Here is a 23,332-nt window from a genome sequence, read left to right on the forward strand (position 1 = left end):
GTTCCCCGCTGTACTGGGCCACACCCGGGATACATTCCCCGCTGTACTGGGCCACACCCGGGATACATTCCCCGCTGTGCTGGGCTGTGCCACACCCGGGATACATTCCCCGCTGTGCTGGTCTGTGCCACACCCGGGATACGTTCCCCGCTGTACTGGGCCACACCCGGGATACATTCCCCGCTGTACTGGGCCACACCCGGGATACATTCCCCGCTGTGCTGGGCTGTGCCACACCCGGGATACATTCCCCGCTGTGCTGTGCTGTGCCACACCCGGGGTACATTCCCCGCTGTACTGGGCCACACCCGGGATACATTCCCCGCTGTGCTGGGCTGTGCCACACCCGGGATACATTCCCCGCTGTGCTGGGCTGTGCCACACCCGGGATACATTCCCCGCTGTGCTGGGCTGTGCCACACCCGGGATACATTCCCCGCTGTGCTGGGCTTTGCCACACCCGGGATACATTCCCCGCTGTGCTGGGCTGTGCCACACCCGGGCTACATTCCCCGCTGTGCTGGGCTGCGCCACACCCGGGATACATTCCCCGCTGTGCTGGGCTGTGCCACACCCGGGATACATTCCCCGCTGTGCTGGAATGTTCCACACCCGGGATACATTCCCCGCTGTGCTGGGCTGTGCCACACCCGGGATACATTCCCCGCTGTGCTGTGCCACACCCGGGATACATTCCCCGCTGTGCTGGGCTGTGCCACACCCGGGATACATTCCCCGCTGTGCTGGGCTGTGCCACACCCGGGATACATTCCCCGCTGTGCTGGGCTGTGCCACACCCGGGATACATTCCCCGCTGTGCTGTGCTGTGCCACACCCGGGATACATTCCCCGCTGTGCTGGGCTGTGCCACACCCGGGATACATTCCCCGCTGTGCTGGGCTTTGCCACACCCGGGATACATTCCCCGCTGTGCTGTGCTGTGCCACACCCGGGATACATTCCCCGCTGTGCTGGGCTGTGCCACACCCGGGATACATTCCCCGCTGTGCTGGGCTGTGCCACACCCGGGATACATTCCCCGCTGTGCTGGGCTGCGCCACACCCGGGATACATTCCCCGCTGTGCTGGGCTGCGCCACACCCGGGATACATTCCCCGCTGTGCTGGGCTGTGCCACACCCGGGATACGTTCCCCGCTGTGCTGGGCTGTGCCACACCCGGGATACATTCCCCGCTGTGCTGGGCTGTGCCACACCCGGGATACATTCCCCGCTGTGCTGTGCTGTGCCGCACCCGGGATACATTCCCCGCTGTGCTGGGCTGTGCCACACCCGGGATACATTCCCCGCTGTGCTGGGCTGTGCCACACCCGGGATACATTCCCCGCTGTGCGGGAATGTGCCACACCCGGGATACATTCCCCGCTGTACTGGGCTGTGCCACACCCGGGATACATTCCCCGCTGTGCTGGGCTGTGCCACACCCGGGATTCATTCCCCGCTGTGCTGGGCTGTGCCACACCCGGGATACGTTCCCCGCTGTACTGGGCCACACCCGGGATACATTCCCCGCTGTACTGGGCCACACCCGGGATACATTCCCCGCTGTGCTGGGCTGTGCCACACCCGGGATACATTCCCCGCTGTGCTGTGCTGTGCCACACCCGGGGTACATTCCCCGCTGTACTGGGCCACACCCGGGATACATTCCCCGCTGTGCTGGGCTGTGCCACACCCGGGATACATTCCCCGCTGTGCTGTAATGTGCCACACCCGGGATACGTTCCCCGCTGTGCTGTAATGTGCCACACCCGGGATACGTTCCCCGCTGTGCTGTAATGTGCCACACCCGGGATACATTCCCCGCTGTGCTGGGCTGTGCCACACCCGGGATACATTCCCCGCTGTGCTGGGCTGTGCCACACCCGGGATACATTCCCCGCTGTGCTGGGCTGTGCCACACCCGGGATACGTTCCCCGCTGTGCTGGGCTGTGCCACACCCGGGATACATTCCCCGCTGTGCTGGGCTGCGCCACACCCGGGATACATTCCCCGCTGTGCTGGGCTGCGCCACACCCGGGATACATTCCCCGCTGTGCTGGGCTGTGCCACACCCGGGATACATTCCCCGCTGTGCTGGAATGTTCCACACCCGGGATACATTCCCCGCTGTGCTGTGCTGTGCCACACCCGGGATACATTCCCCGCTGTGCTGGGCTGTGCCACACCCGGGATACATTCCCCGCTGTGCTGGGCTTTGCCACAGCCGGGATACATTCCCCGCTGTGCTGGGCTGTGCCACACCCGGGCTACATTCCCCGCTGTGCTGGGCTGCGCCACACCCGGGATACATTCCCCGCTGTGCTGGGCTGTGCCACACCCGGGATACATTCCCCGCTGTGCTGGAATGTTCCACACCCGGGATACATTCCCCGCTGTGCTGGGCTGTGCCACACCCGGGATACATTCCCCGCTGTGCTGTGCCACACCCGGGATACATTCCCCGCTGTGCTGGGCTGTGCCACACCCGGGATACATTCCCCGCTGTGCTGGGCTGTGCCACACCCGGGATACATTCCCCGCTGTGCTGGGCTGTGCCACACCCGGGATACATTCCCCGCTGTGCTGTGCTGTGCCACACCCGGGATACATTCCCCGCTGTGCTGTGCTGTGCCACACCCGGGATACATTCTCCGCTGTGCTGGGCTGTGCCACACCCGGGATACATTCCCCGCTGTGCTGGGCTGTGCCACACCCGGGATACATTCCCCGCTGTGCTGGGCTGTGCCACACCCGGGATACATTCCCCGCTGTGCTGGGCTGTGCCACACCCGGGATACATTCCCCGCTGTGCTGGGCTGTGCCACACCCGGGATACATTCCCCGCTGTGCTGGGCTGTGCCACACCCGGGATACATTCCCCGCTGTGCTGGGCTGTGCCACACCCGGGATACGTTCCCCGCTGTGCTGGGCTGTGCCACACCCGGGATACATTCCCCGCTGTGCTGGGCTGTGCCACACCCGGGATACATTCCCCGCTGTGCTGTGCTGTGCCACACCCGGGATACATTCCCCGCTGTGCTGGGCTGTGCCACACCCGGGATACATTCCCCGCTGTGCTGGGCTGTGCCACACCCGGGATACATTCCCCGCTGTACTGGGCTGTGCCACACCCGGGATACATTCCCCGCTGTGCTGGAATGTTCCACACCCGGGATACATTCCCCGCTGTGCTGGAATGTTCCACACCCGGGATACATTCCCCGCTGGGCTGGGCTGTGCCACACCCGGGATACATTCCCCGCTGTGCTGGGCTGTGCCACACCCGGGATACATTCCCCGCTGTGCTGGAATGTGCCACACCCGGGATACATTCCCCGCTGTGCTGGGCTGTGCCACACCCGGGATACATTCCCCGCTGTGCTGGAATGTGCCACACCCGGGATACATTCCCCGCTGTGCTGGGCTGTGCCACACCCGGGATACATTCCCCTCTGTGCTGGGCTGTGCCACACCCGGGATACATTCCCCGCTGTGCTGGGCTGTGCCACACCCGGGATACATTCCCCGCTGTGCTGGGCTGTGCCACACCCGGGATACATTCCCCGCTGTGCTGGGCTGTGCCACACCCGGGATACATTCCCCGCTGTGCTGTGCCACACCCGGGATACATTCCCCGCTGTGCTGGGCTGTGCCACACCCGGGATACATTCCCCGCTGTGCTGGGCTGTGCCACACCCGGGATACATTCCCCGCTGTGCTGGGCTGTGCCACACCCGGGATACATTCCCCGCTGTGCTGTGCTGTGCCACACCCGGGATACATTCCCCGCTGTGCTGTGCTGTGCCACACCCGGGATACATTCTCCGCTGTGCTGGGCTGTGCCACACCCGGGATACATTCCCCGCTGTGCTGGGCTGTGCCACACCCGGGATACATTCCCCGCTGTGCTGGGCTGTGCCACACCCGGGATACATTCCCCGCTGTGCTGGGCTGTGCCACACCCGGGATACATTCCCCGCTGTGCTGGGCTGTGCCACACCCGGGATACATTCCCCGCTGTGCTGGGCTGTGCCACACCCGGGATACATTCCCCGCTGTGCTGGGCTGTGCCACACCCGGGATACGTTCCCCGCTGTGCTGGGCTGTGCCACACCCGGGATACATTCCCCGCTGTGCTGGGCTGTGCCACACCCGGGATACATTCCCCGCTGTGCTGTGCTGTGCCACACCCGGGATACATTCCCCGCTGTGCTGGGCTGTGCCACACCCGGGATACATTCCCCGCTGTGCTGGGCTGTGCCACACCCGGGATACATTCCCCGCTGTACTGGGCTGTGCCACACCCGGGATACATTCCCCGCTGTGCTGGAATGTTCCACACCCGGGATACATTCCCCGCTGTGCTGGAATGTTCCACACCCGGGATACATTCCCCGCTGTGCTGGAATGTTCCACACCCGGGATACATTCCCCGCTGTGCTGGGCTGTGCCACACCCGGGATACATTCCCCGCTGTGCTGGGCTGTGCCACACCCGGGATACATTCCCCGCTGTGCTGGGCTGTGCCACACCCGGGATACGTTCCCCGCTGTACTGGGCCACACCCGGGATACATTCCCCGCTGTACTGGGCCACACCCGGGATACATTCCCCGCTGTGCTGGGCTGTGCCACACCCGGGATACATTCCCCGCTGTGCTGTGCTGTGCCACACCCGGGGTACATTCCCCGCTGTACTGGGCCACACCCGGGATACATTCCCCGCTGTGCTGGGCTGTGCCACACCCGGGATACATTCCCCGCTGTGCTGGAATGTTCCACACCCGGGATACGTTCCCCGCTATGCTGTAATGTGCCACACCCGGGATACGTTCCCCGCTGTGCTGTAATGTGCCACAACCGGGATACATTCCCCGCTGTGCTGGGCTGTGCCACACCCGGGATACATTCCCCGCTGTGCTGGGCTGTGCCACACCCGGGATACATTCCCCGCTGTGCTGGGCTGTGCCACACCCGGGATACATTCCCCGCTGTGCTGGGCTGTGCCACACCCGGGATACATTCCCCGCTGTGCTGGGCTGCGCCACACCCGGGATACATTCCCCGCTGTGCTGGGCTGCGCCACACCCGGGATACATTCCCCGCTGTGCTGGGCTGTGCCACACCCGGGATACATTCCCCGCTGTGCTGGAATGTTCCACACCCGGGATACATTCCCCGCTGTGCTGTGCTGTGCCACACCCGGGATACATTCCCCGCTGTGCTGGGCTGTGCCACACCCGGGATACATTCCCCGCTGTGCTGGGCTTTGCCACAGCCGGGATACATTCCCCGCTGTGCTGGGCTGTGCCACACCCGGGCTGCATTCCCCGCTGTGCTGGGCTGTGCCACACCCGGGATACATTCCCCGCTGTGCTGGGCTGCGCCACACCCGGGATACATTCCCCGCTGTGCTGGGCTGTGCCACACCCGGGATACATTCCCCGCTGTGCTGGGCTGTGCCACACCCGGGATACGTTCCCCGCTGTACTGGGCCACACCCGGGATACATTCCCCGCTGTACTGGGATACATTCCCCGCTGTACTGGGCCACACCCGGGATACATTCCCCGCTGTGCTGTGCTGTGCCACACCCGGGGTACATTCCCCGCTGTACTGGGCCACACCCGGGATACATTCCCCGCTGTGCTGGGCTGTGCCACACCCGGGATACATTCCCCGCTGTACTGTGCCACACCCGGGATACATTCCCCGCTGTACTGGGCCACACCCGGGATACATTCCCCGCTGTGCTGGAATGTTCCACACCCGGGATACGTTCCCCGCTGTGCTGGAATGTGCCACACCCGGGATAAATTCCCCGCTGTGCTGGAATGTGCCACACCCGGGATAAATTCCCCGCTGTGCTGTGTCACACCCGGGATAAATTCCCCGCTGTGCTGTGTCACACCCGGGATAAATTCCCCGCTGTGCTGTGTCACACCCGGGATAAATTCCCCGCTGTGCTGTGTCACACCCGGGATAAATTCCCCGCTGTGCTGTGTCACACCCGGGATAAATTCCCCACTGCTGTGTCACACCCGGGATAAATTCCCCGCTGTGCTGTGTCACACCCGGGATAAATTCCCCGCTGTGCTGTGTCACACCCGGGATAAATTCCCCGCTGTGCTGTGTCACACCCGGGATAAATTCCCCGCTGTGCTGTGTCACACCCGGGATAAATTCCCCGCTTTGCTGTGTCACACCCGGGATAAATTCCCCGCTGTGCTGTGTCACACCCGGGATAAATTCCCCGCTGTGCTGTGCCACACCCGGGATAAATTCCCCGCTGTGCTGTGCCACACCCGGGATAAATTCCCCACTGTGCTGTGTCACACCCGGGATAAATTCCCCGCTGTGCTGTGCCACACCCGGGATAAATTCCCCGCTGTGCTGTGTCACACCCGGGATAAATTCCCCGCTGTGCTGTGTCACACCCGGGATAAATTCCCCGCTGTGCTGTGTCACACCCGGGATAAATTCCCCGCTGTGCTGTGTCACACCCGGGATAAATTCCCCGCTGTGCTGTGTCACACCCGGGATACATTCCCCGCTGTGCTGGGCTGTGCCACACCCGGGATACATTCCCCGCTGTGCTGGGCTGCGCCACACCCGGGATACATTCCCCGCTGTGCTGGGCTGTGCCACACCCGGGATACATTCCCCGCTGTGCTGGGCTGTGCCACACCCGGGATACGTTCCCCGCTGTACTGGGCCACACCCGGGATACATTCCCCGCTGTACTGGGATACATTCCCCGCTGTACTGGGCCACACCCGGGATACATTCCCCGCTGTGCTGTGCTGTGCCACACCCGGGGTACATTCCCCGCTGTACTGGGCCACACCCGGGATACATTCCCCGCTGTGCTGGGCTGTGCCACACCCGGGATACATTCCCCGCTGTACTGTGCCACACCCGGGATACATTCCCCGCTGTACTGGGCCACACCCGGGATACATTCCCCGCTGTGCTGGAATGTTCCACACCCGGGATACGTTCCCCGCTGTGCTGGAATGTGCCACACCCGGGATAAATTCCCCGCTGTGCTGGAATGTGCCACACCCGGGATAAATTCCCCGCTGTGCTGTGTCACACCCGGGATAAATTCCCCGCTGTGCTGTGTCACACCCGGGATAAATTCCCCGCTGTGCTGTGTCACACCCGGGATAAATTCCCCGCTGTGCTGTGTCACACCCGGGATAAATTCCCCGCTGTGCTGTGTCACACCCGGGATAAATTCCCCACTGTGCTGTGTCACACCCGGGATAAATTCCCCGCTGTGCTGTGTCACACCCGGGATAAATTCCCCGCTGTGCTGTGTCACACCCGGGATAAATTCCCCGCTGTGCTGTGTCACACCCGGGATAAATTCCCCGCTGTGCTGTGTCACACCCGGGATAAATTCCCCGCTTTGCTGTGTCACACCCGGGATAAATTCCCCGCTGTGCTGTGTCACACCCGGGATAAATTCCCCGCTGTGCTGTGCCACACCCGGGATAAATTCCCCGCTGTGCTGTGCCACACCCGGGATAAATTCCCCACTGTGCTGTGTCACACCCGGGATAAATTCCCCGCTGTGCTGTGCCACACCCGGGATAAATTCCCCGCTGTGCTGTGTCACACCCGGGATAAATTCCCCGCTGTGCTGTGTCACACCCGGGATAAATTCCCCGCTGTGCTGTGTCACACCCGGGATAAATTCCCCGCTGTGCTGTGTCACACCCGGGATAAATTCCCCGCTGTGCTGTGTCACACCCGGGATAAATTCCCCGCTGTGCTGTGTCACACCCGGGATAAATTCCCCGCTGTGCTCTGTCACACCCGGGATAAATTCCCCGCTGTGCTGTGTCACACCCGGGATAAATTCCCCGCTGTGCTGTGTCACACCCGGGATAAATTCCCCGCTGTGCTGTGTCACACCCGGGATAAATTCCCCGCTGTGCTGTGTCACACCCGGGATAAATTCCCCGCTGTGCTGTGTCACACCCGGGATAAATTCCCCGCTTTGCTGTGTCACACCCGGGATAAATTCCCCGCTGTGCTGTGTCACACCCGGGATAAATTCCCCGCTGTGCTGTGTCACACCCGGGATAAATTCCCCGCTGTGCTGTGTCACACCCGGGATAAATTCCCCGCTTTGCTGTGTCACACCCAGGATAAATTCCCCGCTGTGCTGTGTCACACCCGGGATAAATTCCCCGCTTTGCTGTGTCACACCCGGGATAAATTCCCCGCTGTGCTGTGTCACACCCGGGATAAATTCCCCGCTGTGCTGTGCCACACCCGGGATAAATTCCCCGCTTTGCTGTGTCACACCCGGGATAAATTCCCCGCTGTACTGTGTCACACCCGGGATAAATTCCCCGCTGTACTGTGTCACACCCGGGATAAATTCCCCGCTGTGCTGTGTCACACCCGGGATAAATTCCCCGCTGTGCTGTGTCACACCCGGGATAAATTCCCCGCTTTGCTGTGTCACACCCGGGATAAATTCCCCGCTGTGCTGTGTCACACCCGGGATAAATTCCCCGCTGTGCTGTGCTACACCCGGGATAAATTCCCCGCTGTGCTGTGCCACACCCGGGATAAATTCCCCGCTGTGCTGTGTCACACCCGGGATAAATTCCCCGCTGTGCTGTGTCACACCCGGGATAAATTCCCCGCTGTGCTGTGCCACACCCGGGATAAATTCCCCGCTGTGCTGTGTCACACCCGGGATAAATTCCCCGCTGTGCTGTGTCACACCCGAGATAAATTCCCCGCTGTGCTGTGTCACACCCGGGATAAATTCCCCGCTGTGCTGTGCCACACCCGGGATAAATTCCCCGCTGTGCTGTGTCACACCCGGGATAAATTCCCCGCTGTGCTGTGTCACACCCGGGATAAATTCCCCGCTGTGCTGTGCCACACCCGGGATAAATTCCCCGCTGTGCTGTGTCACACCCGGGATAAATTCCCCGCTTTGCTGTGTCACACCCGGGATAAATTCCCCGCTGTGCTGTGTCACACCCGGGATAAATTCCCCGCTGTGCTGTGTCACACCCGGGATAAATTCCCCGCTGTACTGTGTCACACCCGGGATAAATTCCCCGCTGTGCTGTGTCACACCCGGGATAAATTCCCCGCTGTGCTGTGTCACACCCGGGATAAATTCCCCGCTGTGCTGTGCTACACCCGGGATAAATTCCCCGCTGTGCTGTGTCACACCCGGGATAAATTCCCCGCTGTGCTGTGCCACACCCGGGATAAATTCCCCGCTGTGCTGTGTCACACCCGGGATAAATTCCCCGCTGTGCTGTGTCACACCCGGGATAAATTCCCCGCTGTGCTGTGTCACACCCGGGATAAATTCCCCGCTGTGCTGTGTCACACCCGGGATAAATTCCCCGCTGTGCTGTGTCACACCCGGGATAAATTCCCCGCTGTGCTGTGTCACACCCGGGATAAATTCCCCGCTGTGCTGTGTCACACCCGGGATAAATTCCCCGCTGTGCTGTGTCACACCCGGGATAAATTCCCCGCTGTGCTGTGTCACACCCGGGATAAATTCCCCGCTGTGCTGTGTCACACCCGGGATAAATTCCCCGCTGTGCTGTGTCACACCCGGGATAAATTCCCCGCTGTGCTGTGTCACACCCGGGATAAATTCCCCGCTTTGCTGTGTCACACCCGGGATAAATTCCCCGCTGTGCTGTGTCACACCCGGGATAAATTCCCCGCTTTGCTGTGCCACACCCGGGATAAATTCCCCGCTTTGCTGTGTCACACCCGGGATAAATTCCCCGCTGTGCTGTGTCACACCCGGGATAAATTCCCCGCTGTGCTGTGTCACACCCGGGATAAATTCCCCGCTGTGCTGTGTCACACCCGGGATAAATTCCCCGCTGTGCTGTGTCACACCCGGGATAAATTCCCCGCTGTGCTGTGTCACACCCGGGATAAATTCCCCGCTTTGCTGTGTCACACCCGGGATAAATTCCCCGCTGTACTGTGTCACACCCGGGATAAATTCCCCGCTGTGCTGTGTCACACCCGGGATAAATTCCCCGCTTTGCTGTGTCACACCCGGGATAAATTCCCCGCTGTGCTGTGCCACACCCGGGATAAATTCCCCGCTGTGCTGTGCCACACCCGGGATAAATTCCCCGCTGTGCTGTGTCACACCCGGGATAAATTCCCCGCTGTACTGTGTCACACCCGGGATAAATTCCCCGCTTTGCTGTGTCACACCCGGGATAAATTCCCCGCTGTGCTGTGTCACACCCGGGATAAATTCCCCGCTGTGCTGTGTCACACCCGGGATAAATTCCCCGCTTTGCTGTGTCACACCCGGGATAAATTCCCCGCTGTGCTGTGTCACACCCGGGATAAATTCCCCGCTGTGCTGTGTCACACCCGGGATAAATTCCCCGCTGTGCTGTGTCACACCCGGGATAAATTCCCCGCTGTGCTGTGTCACACCCGGGATAAATTCCCCGCTGTGCTGTGTCACACCCGGGATAAATTCCCCGCTTTGCTGTGTCACACCCGGGATAAATTCCCCGCTGTGCTGTGTCACACCCGGGATAAATTCCCCGCTGTGCTGTGTCACACCCGGGATAAATTCCCCGCTGTGCTGTGTCACACCCGGGATAAATTCCCCGCTTTGCTGTGTCACACCCGGGATAAATTCCCCGCTGTGCTGTGTCACACCCGGGATAAATTCCCCGCTTTGCTGTGTCACACCCGGGATAAAACCTGTGCATCCAGGGCTAAATATTGGGACTGTTAATTTACAAGAGAGTTTGAGAGATTGCCGGAGTGGTCCTGTGTTGACTGTGCTGCTGGTTTACAATTCCTTGTTACAGGTACTTGTTGGTAAGTAACTCCGTTGCAATCTGCCTCCTCCTGCCATGGAAGCTGATTATTAACTGTGCTGGACATTGGGTAGTATTGCAGAGGAGTTTGCTTTAGAGATATCTACAGGACTGTAAGCAGTGTGGAGCACTGGTAGATGAGGAGAGTTATTACATCAGCTGTAGTGTTGAAGCACGGACTGTACTCGCTTCGGACTGTGTTAAATCACGGGTCATGTGCCTGTATCTTAACTTTTTAAAATCCTGGTGCTGACTTTGGGGTGCATCTGTGGTGTTGGGCTGGAGGCAGGAGACGGAGTGTCCCAGCTGGCTGGTTAGAACTTTGAATCGCAATGCACCATCCATTCATTTTCTTTTCCGTTTCTTCCGCTGCCTTGTGATCCCCGGTAGTTTTGCTGTTTCGATAGTTGAAGTACTGGGTTCTGGGCACTTTCTCTCTGATTGCTTGCTTGAAATCTTCACCCGTCCGACTGTTTGTCCGCACACATCCTCTTTATTTGTCACCTCAGTAATATCAAACCTGAGTCTGTCTCTGATTAGAGTCTGGGTTCCTTTTTTTTTTGAAAATGAGCTTACTTGAAACTGTGTGCGTGTACATCAGGGTTCCTGTTAATTTAAAATTTTAAGTCAATTTGTCCTGTCCCTGATCTTTTGAGGGTAGATTTAAAGTTAGAGGAGGGGAGGGGTTAATGGGTATCATCATAATAAAACGCCAAGATGCCCCATAGTGAAAACTTTTCAATGCAGAAGCCCTTTTATTGTCACTCTCTGCCTGCCAAGCTGCTGGAGATCCCGGTGTTGCCATGCAGTAGCGAGCAGCCCGTGGTCTGCCAGGATACCCGCACTCCATTGGGGTCCTTTCAGTTGTGATCTGTACAGCCTTTCTTTCTAAAGTCCCGCTCCTTTCCACTCGACCTTCCTCTCCCTCCCCCACCCCATTTTGTAAATTTTGTCGCAAATTTAGCAATTTATAATGAACTCTTCCTCAAATACCTCTTCCCTATTCTTTCAATGTCCAGCCATCCTAAGAGAGGGGAAGATGACCTAGTCTGAGTGTCCTGATCATTTACAGGGGGTGGGGGGAAGAGAGGGGGAGGGAGAGAGAGATCAGTGCGGCAAGTGATTAAAACGCAAGATACTGATTGATCCAAACTGATAGCGGATCGGTGGGACTATAAGCTAGTGTGAAAAGAGGGCTATGGGGAGCAGTCACAATAAGGGGGCTTCACTGCGTACAACCTGATAGGCACAGTCTCAATGCAATGAGCGCAGTCTACACACAGGTGTTTTTGCTATGGGAGAGTTCACTAATTACAAAAACCCACTAATTATGGTTTTACACCATTTATAAAGATAATTTTAAAAGAAGAAAACGGGGACTTAACTTTTCAGGCCACTTAACTTTTTAAAATCCTAGCGGGAACTCTGGCGTACCTACATCCGTAACACTTAACTGTCACCTCAAAGTGAAAAAAGGCTTTATTAGATTTTTTTCATAAGTGACTTCCTCTCATCAGACACTGGGTTCCTTTCGAAAATGGGCATGCTGGGAACTGTGCGATTGTCTCGACTCCAAAGATCAGGTAGGGACTTTTGTCAAAAAGCACTAACACTTGGAGTTTTCAAAATGTCTTGAGCTATGTGATATTTTTTGGTTAAAAGCCCAGAGTAAGCGATTTTAGCATCTCTGCTACAGAGTGATGGTAAAGTGGCGCAGCAAGCACCTGTGCAGGCACACGAGCTACCGGTAGATTCTAACACCTTAGTGCGTCAGGTGGAGTGAGGAGAGAGAGAGAGTAAATGTCATCAAAAGATTACAGTCAATATACAGTTAGCATTTGCCCCTTTCATGTTAGGAAGACTGGTTTGAAGCAACTTTATTTTTTGGAGGTTGTCATACAGGCTCTTTTGTTGTACATTTTAAAAGTGAGACTGCTAAGCTCTGAGGAAACTTGCACTAATAGGTTTTCAATTTACTCTGACATTTGCATGTCTGTGTGTGCTTCCCTTCTCATCACATCTGGACCGCTTTTTAAACAATTTCCACAGCTGTTTTGCCAGCTCTTTTTGTGGGGGTCGGGGGAAGGGAGGGTTTTTACTGTTTCTCTTTGTTTTTCCCCCCCTTTAATTCTTTCTCCCTCTATTCTCCCTCTCCCCTTGTGTCCTTTCCAGAATTTACCGCAATGCTTCATGCCTCCTTCCCACCCGAGGGGAGAGCGTGGCCCAGGCCTCTGCTTTCTCTGTGACCAACGTCAGTGCTGCGGTGTTGCGCATTCACACCTTTTCTTTAACCCTTTCTCCTTTTTGCCCGAGGTGGGACCCTTGCCCAGTCCTCGGGACCTCACCGCCCCCAGCCTGGCCCAGAGCTCCCGAGTGCTGACCACAGCTGAGGCCGGCAGATTCAGCTGTGTTGCAGCCCTGGGGCTCTTTTTTTTCCTCTCACTTCCCCCCCCCCCCCCCCCCAAAGCAATAGGGCGCGACTGCTGTTGGTGTCGTACTACCGGACCACTGGGGGGTAAAAAAAGCCCACTGAACGAGACTGCAGACAGAATGTTAGGACACAGGACTGCAGCAAAGACCCCACCCCCCGCCCGTTCACCTCATTGGAGCGTGCACTGAGCAGAGACTGCATTTTAGTTGAAGTGAAGGCCCCTTACTGTTCTGCAGAATGATGGTTTAATATTCCAGCCTGTAAAAGATGAGTTATAGCCAAGCCTTAAATGGCTTCAGTACGACAAATATTAAAAATGCTTATTTGAGATGGTATGATCCACAGTAAGTGCTAGCTTTTTTTCTCTATCTAGTCATTTATTTTATACTGCACTTGTTAATTGAGATCTGCGTACCATAGTGTAGCAGCTAAGTTGCCTGAAAGATATGGCCTGTGACTTAACCACATGCAGTAATGCTCTGTTACTTGTCCCTACTGTCCAGACTCTGTCTGTTAGGGTGTTTTGATAGTGTTGCCTGGTTGTACATATTCACTGTGTTTTCTTTCACTCCCTCTCCGGATCAGATGGCAGCACAGAGGCAGCGCGCGCTGGCGATCATGTGTCGGGTTTACGTTGGATCGATTTACTATGAGCTGGGAGAAGATACCATCCGGCAGGCATTCGCTCCCTTTGGACCAATCAAGAGCATTGACATGTCATGGGATTCCGTCACTATGAAACACAAGGTTCCCTTTTCTCTCGCCTTACTACATGTCAGTGTTGCATTATTGAGGGCTGAGTAGCATTAAACCCCGAGGTGGGCTCCGCATCACACCAGAGGCTCCCAGTGAAACTAGTGGCTCTAAAGCTGGCATCCAACTTAAGACTATTAAATATAATAAGTCCCCCACCACTGCCAGCTTAACAGGTCCCTGAAGCCCTGTGCAACTTGTTCTGTGGGGTAGGAAATCTTTGAGATAGTCTTTGTCACGTTCACTAGAGTAGCTTTGATTAAGATACTCATGAGAACTAGCAGGTTGGGGAAGTAACTTCAGAGGTAGTTAAGTAACTGATGGCAGTGGAGTAAAGTAGGAAGAGAGTGACTGAGAAAGCTTAACACGACAGAGTCGAGCTGCTACACCATCATGGTGCTTCAGCAAATATAGAACGAAGATGATTTGTTTACTCTCCCTGCTCCCTCTAGTCCCTGAGTACTGACCCTGCACGTTTTTATATGGATGGAGGTGTCTCAGGGTGAAGTTAAAGATGGGGGTGGGGGGGGGGTTAATAGACTTGATGCTCAAGGTGTCTGTCACTGAGCAGTAGTCGACGGGACAAAAAGAACACTGAATTATATGGGCAGAGGAGTAGAGCACCGGGCAGAGGAGGTCGTACTGAAACGATACTGGTCAAGCACTCGGACCAAGCCTTCAACACATTGCCCAGTCTGATCACTGAGGTATGAAGGAGAGCTGGAGGTGGCGCAGAGAAGAGCCATGAGGGTGGCATCCCTGGCACCAGAGGGCCGGGTTATGAGGAAAGGCTGGAGAGACTGGAGCGATCCTGTCTCGATGGGAGGTAACGGAGTGGGAACCCGGACTGATCCAATTGGCCCATCAAGCCTGCTCTGCTATTTTGTTTGCCAGGAAAGCTCCATCTTTTTAATTCCACTTCCCTGTCCTTTCTCCACATCCCTGACTTCCCAAGTAAGTATCAGGCTTCCTTTAGAATATATTCATTGATTGGAATCAGTGCATTCCATATTCTCAACCCATTTTGTGGGGGGGGGGGGGGAATATTCTGGCTTGTTTCAGCCACTTATCTGATGTTGTAAGATCCTTGGTTTCCTGTACTCGAGGGAAAAGTCGATGCCCATTGACCCTAACTGGGTCACGTCGCACCTTAACCACCTATCTCCAGGAAATATAACCCAAATTACCCAGCCTCACCAGAACCCAAATTACCCAGCCTGACCAGAACCCAAATTACCCAGCCTCACCAGAACCCAAATTACCCAGCCTCACCAGAACCCAAATTACCCAGCCTGACCAGAACTGGGTTACCCAGCCTGACCAGAACTGGGTTACCCAGCCTGACCAGAACTCGGTTACCCAGCCTGACCAGAACTCGGTTACCCAGCCTGACCAGAACTGGGTTACCCAGCCTCACCAGAACCCAAATTACCCAGCCTCACCAGAACTCGGTTACCCAGCCTCACCAGAACTGGGTTACCCAGCCTCACCAGAACCCAAATTACCCAGCCTCACCAGAACTCGGTTACCCAGCCTCACCAGAACCCAAATTACCCAGCCTCACCAGAACCCAAATTACCCAGCCTCACCAGAACTCGGTTACCCAGCCTGAGCAGATACTCGGTTACCCGGCCTGACCAGATACTCGGTTGCCCGGCCTGACCAGATACTCGGTTGCCCGGCCTGACCAGATACTCGGTTGCCCGGCCTGACCAGATACTCGGTTGCCCGGCCTGACCAGATACTCGGTTGCCCGGCCTGACCAGATACTCGGTTGCCCGGCCTGACCAGATACTCGGTTGCCCGGCCTGACCAGATACTCGGTTGCCCGGCCTGACCAGATACTCGGTTGCCCGGCCTGACCAGATACTCGGTTGCCCGGCCTGACCAGATACTCGGTTGCCCGGCCTGACCAGATACTCGGTTGCCCGGCCTGACCAGATACTCGGTTGCCCGGCCTGACCAGATACTCGGTTGCCCGGCCTGACCAGATACTCGGTTGCCCGGCCTGACCAGATACTCGGTTGCCCGGCCTGACCAGATACTCGGTTGCCCGGCCTGACCAGATACTCGGTTGCCCGGCCTGACCAGATACTCGGTTGCCCGGCCTGACCAGATACTCGGTTGCCCGGCCTGACCAGATACTCGGTTGCCCGGCCTGACCAGATACTCGGTTGCCCGGCCTGACCAGATACTCGGTTGCCCGGCCTGACCAGATACTCGGTTGCCCGGCCTGACCAGATACTCGGTTGCCCGGCCTCACCAGATACTCGGTTGCCCGGCCTCACCAGATACTCGGTTGCCCGGCCTGACCAGATACTCGGTTGCCCGGCCTGACCAGATACTCGGTTGCCCGGCCTGACCAGATACTCGGTTGCCCGGCCTCACCAGATACTCGGTTGCCCGGCCTCACCAGATACTCGGTTGCCCGGCCTCACCAGATACTCGGTTGCCCGGCCTCACCAGATACTCGGTTGCCCGGCCTCACCAGATACTCGGTTGCCCGGCCTCACCAGATACTCGGTTGCCCGGCCTCACCAGATACTCGGTTGCCCGGCCTCACCAGATACTCGGTTGCCCGGCCTCACCAGATACTCGGTTGCCCGGCCTCACCAGATACTCATTCCCTTCATCCCAGGTAGTCATCACGGTGAGTGATCATCGAACATTCTCAAAGTCTGCATCTCCCTCCTCCAGCCGGGCTGCTGAAAGTCAATGTTATTACAAATGAGCTAGTGATGGTGCTCTGTCACTCCTTGCTTTTATATTCTGTGCTACTTGTGATGAAGCCCAACATCACCGTCGTCTTCTCGATCACTTTTCACCTCTACATAGAATGTACAACACGGAAACACGCCATTTGGCCCAGCCCAAGTGTTGGCTTTCACGCTCCGTGTGAGCAATTAGTCATTTTGGCACGTTTACCCGCCCTGCTCCCATATCTCTTCAACCCCATTTCCCACTAACCCTGGAAGTGATTTCCACAGACTCGCAGCTCTCTGTGAAGAAGTTTCTCCTGCCCTCTTCTGAATCTTCATGAATCACTTCACAGGACTGTTACATATATTTTTTTTAATTGACACCGAGCCATATAAGGAGATGTTGGGGCAAATAACCAAAAGCTTGGTGAAAGAGGTAGTTTTAAGGAGGAAAGGAAAGTGCAGAGGCAGAGATTTAGGAAGGGAATTCCAGAGCTTCGGACTTGGGCAGCTGAAGGCAGCACTGCCAATGGTGGAGTGATTAAAATACTAACTCAAATCTTCTATCTTTGACCTCTCGTTGTGGACACTTCAATTACTGGGAACAGTCTGCATCTATCTGCCCTGTCCCACCCTTTCATCATTTTAAACACTTCGATCACATTGCCCCTAAACTGCCAGCATTATTTTAGTTAGGTATGACTTAACTTTCTCACAACGGTGCTAACTCTCTAATTGGTCTGCACTTTTCCAATTTCTCACACTTCCAATTTCTCACTGTGTCCTTGGTAATGAGTTCCAGCAACTTTCCACTACTGATTAACTCACTTGCTTTGGTTTATTCCTTTCTCCCTTTTTGAAAAGTGATGTGATGTTTGTCTTCCAGTCCTGTGGTATTGTGCCTGAATGCAGTCAGCTTTGGATGATCAGAAGGATAAAGAGAAAAAGGGAGGCGTATGACAGATGCTAAATACTCCAGAATGTTCAGAGGAGTACAGAAAGTGCAGGGGTGCAATTAAAAATGATATTAGGAAAGCAAAGAGAGAGCATGAAAAATTCTTGGCAAGTAAAATCAAGGAAAACCCAAAGATGTTTTATGAATATATTAAGAGTAAGAGGATAACTAAAGAAAGGGTAGGGCCTATTAGAGATCATGAGGGTAATCTGTGTGTGGAGGCGGGAGACGTCGGTAGGGTTCTTAATGAATACTTTGCGTCTGTTTTCACAAAGGAGAGGGGCGAAGCAGACATTGCTATCGGGGGGAGGAGTGTGAAATATTAGATGAAATAAACATAGTGAGAGAGGAAGTATTAAGGGGTTTAGCAGCTTTAAAAGTGGATAAATCCCCAGGCCCGGATGAAATGTATCCCAGGCTGTTAAGCGAAGCAAAAGAGGAAATAGCAGAGGCCCCGACCATCATTTTCCAATCCTCTCTGGCTTCAGGTGTGGCACTGGAGGACTGCTAATGTGGTACCCTTGTTTAAAAAGGGAGAAAAAGATAGACCGAGTAATTACAGGCCAGTCAGCCTAACCTCGGTGATGGGAAAATTATTGGAAAGAATTCTGAAAGACAGGATAAATCTTCATTTAGAAAGATACAGATTAATCAAGGATAGTCAGCACAGATTTGTTAAGGGAAGGTCGTGTCTGACAAACTTGATTGAATTTTTTGAGGAGGTAACGAGGGTAGATAAGGGTAGTGTGTTTGATGTAGTATATATGGACTTTAGCAAGGCTTTTGATAAGGTTCCACATGGCAGACTGGACACGAAGTTAAAAGCCCATGGGATCCAGGGCAAAGTGTCAAGTTCGATTCAAAACTGGCTTGGAGAGAGGAAGCAGAGGGTGATGGTTGATGGGTGTTTTTGTGACTGGAAGGCTGTTTCCAGTGGGGTTCCGCAGGGCTCAGTACTGGGTCCCTTGCTTTTTGTGGTATATATCAATGATCTAGACTTGAATATAGGGGGTATGATTAAGAAGTTTGCAGATGATACTAAAATCGGCTGTGGTTGATACTGAAGAAGGAAGCTGTAGACTGCAGGAAGATATCAATAAATTGGTCAGGTGGGCAGAACAGTGGCAAATGGAATTCAGTCCGGAGAAGTGCATTTGGGGAGGGCTAACAAGGAAAGGGAATACACATTAAATGGTAGGACACTGAGTAGTGTAGAGGAACAAAGGGACCTTGGAGTGCATGTCCACAGATCCCTGATGGTAGCAGGCCAGGTAGATAAGGTGGTTAAGAAGGCATACGGAATGCTTGCCTTTATTAGCCGTGGCATAGAATACAAGAGCAGGGGGGTTATGCTTCAACTGGCAGGAATGACATACGAGGAGAGATTGTGTCAATTGGGCTTATACTCACTGGAGTTTAGAAGATTGAGAGGGGATCTCATCGAAACCTATAAAATTCTGTCAGGCCTGGACAGACTAGATACAGGAAGGATGTTTCTGATGGCCGGGGAGTCCAGAACCAGGGGTCATAGTCTAAGGATAAGGGGTAAGCCATTTAGGACTGAAATGAGGAGGAATTTCTTCACCCAGAGAGTGGTGAACCTGTGGAATTCTCTGCCACAGAGGGCGGTGGAGGCCAGTTCATTAAATATATTCAAGAAAGAGTTGGATATATTTCTTAAGGCTAAAGGGATCAAGGGATATGGGGAGAAGGCAGGGACAGGGTACTGAATTTGGATGATCAGCCATGATCTCATTGAATGGCGGAGCAGGCTCGAATGGCCTACTCCTGCTCCTATCTTCTATGTAACTGTATAAAACACTAGTTAGGCCTCAGCTAGAGTACTGCGTGCAGTTCTGGTCACCACATTACAGGAAAGATGTGATTGCACTAGAGAGGGTACAGAGGAGATTTACAAGGATGTTGCTGGGAGTAGAGAATCTTCGCTATGAGGAAAGACTGGATAGGCTGGGTCTGTTTTCCTTGGAACAGAGGAGGCTGAGGGGAGACCTTATTGAGGTGTATAGAATTATGAGGGGCACAGATAAAGTGGATAGAAAGGACCTATTTCCCTTAGCAGAGGGGTCAAAAACCAGGGGGCACAGATTTAAAGTAACTGGTGGAAGGTTTAGAGGGGATTTGAGGGGAAATTTCTGCACCCAGAGGGTTGTGGGGGTGTGGAACTCACTGCCTGAAAGGGTGGGAGGCAGGAACCCTAACCACATTTAAAAAGTACTTGGATGCGCACTTGGGATGCTGTAACCTGCAGGGCTACGGACCAAGAGCTGGGAAGTGGGATTAGGCTGGAGAGCTCTTTGTTGGCCGGCGCGGACACGATGGGCCGAATGGCCTCCTTCCGTGCTGTAACTTTCTATGATTCTAGGAGTAATACGGCTCAAATTTCCTCACTTGCATTAAATGGTGACTGTTTGGAAACCATACATCGGGAATGTTACTTCACTCAGCAGGACTTGGGGCACATGCTTGAACTAGAGTGTCTATGGATGTTACCTCTCTGATCTTCCAGAAGGCATTTGATAAGGTTCTGCACATGAGATTATTAGCAACAATGGGAGCGCACAGAATTGGAGGTAACCTAACATGGATTGGTTGGGCGATAGGAGACAGAGTAGGAATATAGGGAACGTTCTCTAATTGGCGGGATGTGACAAGTGGTGTTCCCCAGGGATCTGTACTGGGGTCTCCGCTTCTCACAATGTAAATCACTGACTTGGATGAAAGAATAAAGAGCTCAAGTTTGCAGATGACACTAGATTAGGAGGCACAGTAATTTGTGTAAACGAGAGCAGGAAATTACAGAGAGACCTGAGGCAGATTAAGTGTGTGGGCAAAACTTGTGGCAGATGGAGTTCTATGTGGGCAAGTGAGAGGTCATCTACTTTGGATCTGAGGAAGACAAATTGGAATAATTTCTTAATGGTGAGAGACTAGGAATTGCGTAGGAGCAAAGGGATTTGGGTGTCCATGTACGCAAATCATTAACTGCTAGTGCAAGAAGTAATTAAAAAGACTAATGGAATGTTGGCCTTTATTTCAAGGGGATTGGAACTCAAAAGTGAGGAAGTTGTGCTTCAGTTCTCCAGAGTGTTGGTCAGAGCCCATCTGGAGCACTGTGTTCCGTTCTGGGCTCTGCACCCCCGGAAGATATATTGGCCTTGGAGGGAGTGCAGCGCAGATTCACCAGAATGATGGGTTAAATTGAGAGCAGGTTATGTATGGGGCGATCTGATTGAGGTGTTTAAAATGATAAAGGGATTTGATTGGGTTGATAGAGAGAAAGCATTTCCTCTTGTGGGGGAGTCCAGAAAAAGGGGACACAATCTTAAAATTAGAGCCAGGCCGTTCAGGGGAGATGTCGGGAAGCACGTCTTCACACAAAGGATAGTGGAAATCAGGAAAACTCTCCCCAAAAAGGCTGTGGATGTGGGGGGTTAATTGAAACTTCCAAGACTGAGATGGCTGGATTTTCATTATAGATGCATGAACAGAGAGACCTGGGGGTATATGTGCACAAATCATTGAAGGTGGCAGGGCAGGTTGAGAAAGCGGTTAAACAAGCTTACGGGATCCTGGGCTTCATAAATAGAGGCACAGAGTACAAAAACAAGGATGTTATGATGAACCTTTATAAAACACTCGTTCAGCCTCAACTGGAGTATTGTCCAATTCTGGGCACCGCACTTTAGGAAGGATGTGAAGGCCTTAGAGAGGGTGTAGAAAAGATTTACAAAAGTTCCAGGGATGAGGGACTTCAGTTACGTGGATAGGCTGGAGAAGCTGGGGCTGTTCTCCTTGGAGCAGAGAAGGTTGAGAGGAGATTTGATCGAGGTGTTCAAAATCATGAGGGGTCTGGACAGAGTAGATAGAGAGAAACTGTTCCCATTGGCGGAAGGGTCGAGAACCAGAGGACACAGATTTAAGATGATTGGCAAAAGAACCAAAGGCGACAGGAGGAAAAACTTTTTTACTCAGCGAGTGGTTAAGATCTGGAATGCACTGCCTGAAAGGGTGGTGGAGGCAGAATCAATCGTGGCTTTCGAAGGGGAGTTGGAGAAGTACCTGAGGGGGAAAAAATGTGCCGGGCTACGGGGACAGGGAGGGGGAGCAGGACTGCATGAAGTGCTCTTGCAGAGAGCCAGCATGGGATTGATGGGCCGAATGGCCTCCTTCTGTGCTGTAACCATTCTATGATTCTAAAAAACAGCTGGAGGTGCGAATTATAGTGTTTTGCTGAATGGCTGAGCTAGGATGGAGCCGAGGGCCTTTCTGATCTGTATCGATGGGTGTGGAGGCCGCTAGTGTGATCACAGGCTGACGGGTAGTTTGTATAGAAAGGGAAAGACTAAATGAGAAATTCTCAGTAGCAGATAGGGGTGTTAGCTAAGTGATTAGCATGTGGTTGTGAAGTCTTGGTTTTGTGTGTGCAAGATGGCTGGGGTCAGTGCGGGTCAGCTGGCTCTGGCTTGCACTGTGCTGTAGCAGAGCCGAGAGTGAGGCCCTTCCTTTTACTTGTAGGGGTTTGCCTTTGTGGAGTACGAGGTTCCAGAGGCAGCTCAACTTGCTCTTGAGCAGATGAACTCGGTGATGCTGGGAGGCAGAAACATCAAGGTAAGGACTTCAGCACTTTAACACGTCGCCTGTCTGACCACAAGCGGACTGGGGTCTCTGCACAACCAGCAGTTCTTTTACATTTTTTACCCAAATGCACGAAGGCCCAATGCACTGTGGTCCGCTGAAAGGATAAAGCGCAAGATGACGTGGGAACGGATGAGCCAGGACCCTGCTAACTGTCCCCTTAAACATTGAGTGATTGGCTGTTCACAGATATATGTTGGGTAATGATGGTCAGCAGTTGTAAGGTTGGAGCTTGTCAGTGGCCTTTGTGGCATCAGGGATTCTTGAAAGCTCATTACATTGTCATCTCGTCCGCAGTGACTACAGCAGAAGGCTCTTCATGTGCAATACAAAATTGAATTTCTGTCTCTTTTTATAATAGTTTATGTATAGTTGGCCAGTTTTATTTCCTCACTGTTCTCAGCCTCATCAATTAAGCTGAGATTTGGATGACCCCACCAGAATTCTGGTGAGCACTCGATGGTGTCGCATTTCTTTCATTAAAGTTGACTCTTGTTGTGTTTTCTAACCCTAGTTTTAATTCCTATAGGCCAAGATGTTCTAGGTTCATTGGTTAGGGTGTTGTCACAGGCACACTGGTATAGATCAGTAAGTGCCATTGCTGCTAAGTAAGGGATCCTGCACATCTGCACACGAGCTCCTGTGACAACTGGAGCCACTGAACCACAGGTCACTGCTCTGACTTGGTAGACTTCCCAGCAGAGTTGGTAAGTAAGGCTAGGCATAGCTTATGGGATGACTCAAACTTAGTGGCTGCAACTGATGTGGCGTAAATGGAGGAACTGATGTGCAAATTAGCCATTGAGCGTAAATCGACTCACCAGCTTGTGTGGTTTAAGTGGGCTTTTTGGGGCAATTGGGAATAACCCGTTTGAGACCAGGCTATATATCTGATCTTTTCTGAGAGAGAGGCAGTGTTTATTGCAAGAGCCAGATTAGAACATAGAAGTGGAGCCACCAGGGTTAGTCCCTGTTGGA

At 54.1% G+C, this 23,332-nt stretch overlaps 1 protein-coding gene across 2 annotated transcripts in view; it reads left to right on the plus strand.

The window, feature by feature from the left end:
- Positions 1-23,332, plus strand: part of LOC147116795 (poly(U)-binding-splicing factor PUF60-like) — a 106,597-nt gene that overhangs the window by 52,241 nt on the left and 31,024 nt on the right. Inside the window, exons 5-7 of one of the 2 annotated variants that reach the window (XM_085987215.1) lie at positions 12,378-12,443; positions 13,877-14,038; positions 22,235-22,327. In XM_085987215.1, coding sequence (XP_085843341.1) covers positions 12,378-12,443; positions 13,877-14,038; positions 22,235-22,327 — 321 coding nt within the window. The remainder of the gene's footprint in view (positions 1-12,377; positions 12,444-13,876; positions 14,039-22,234; positions 22,328-23,332) is intronic. The other variant, XM_085987216.1, reaches the window with a different exon arrangement.

This window comes from Somniosus microcephalus, chromosome 5 (assembly GCF_052327205.1).
Source record: "Somniosus microcephalus isolate GS21.2 chromosome 5, FLI_Smic_1.0, whole genome shotgun sequence".
NCBI classification, from domain to species: Eukaryota; Metazoa; Chordata; class Chondrichthyes; order Squaliformes; family Somniosidae; genus Somniosus; species Somniosus microcephalus.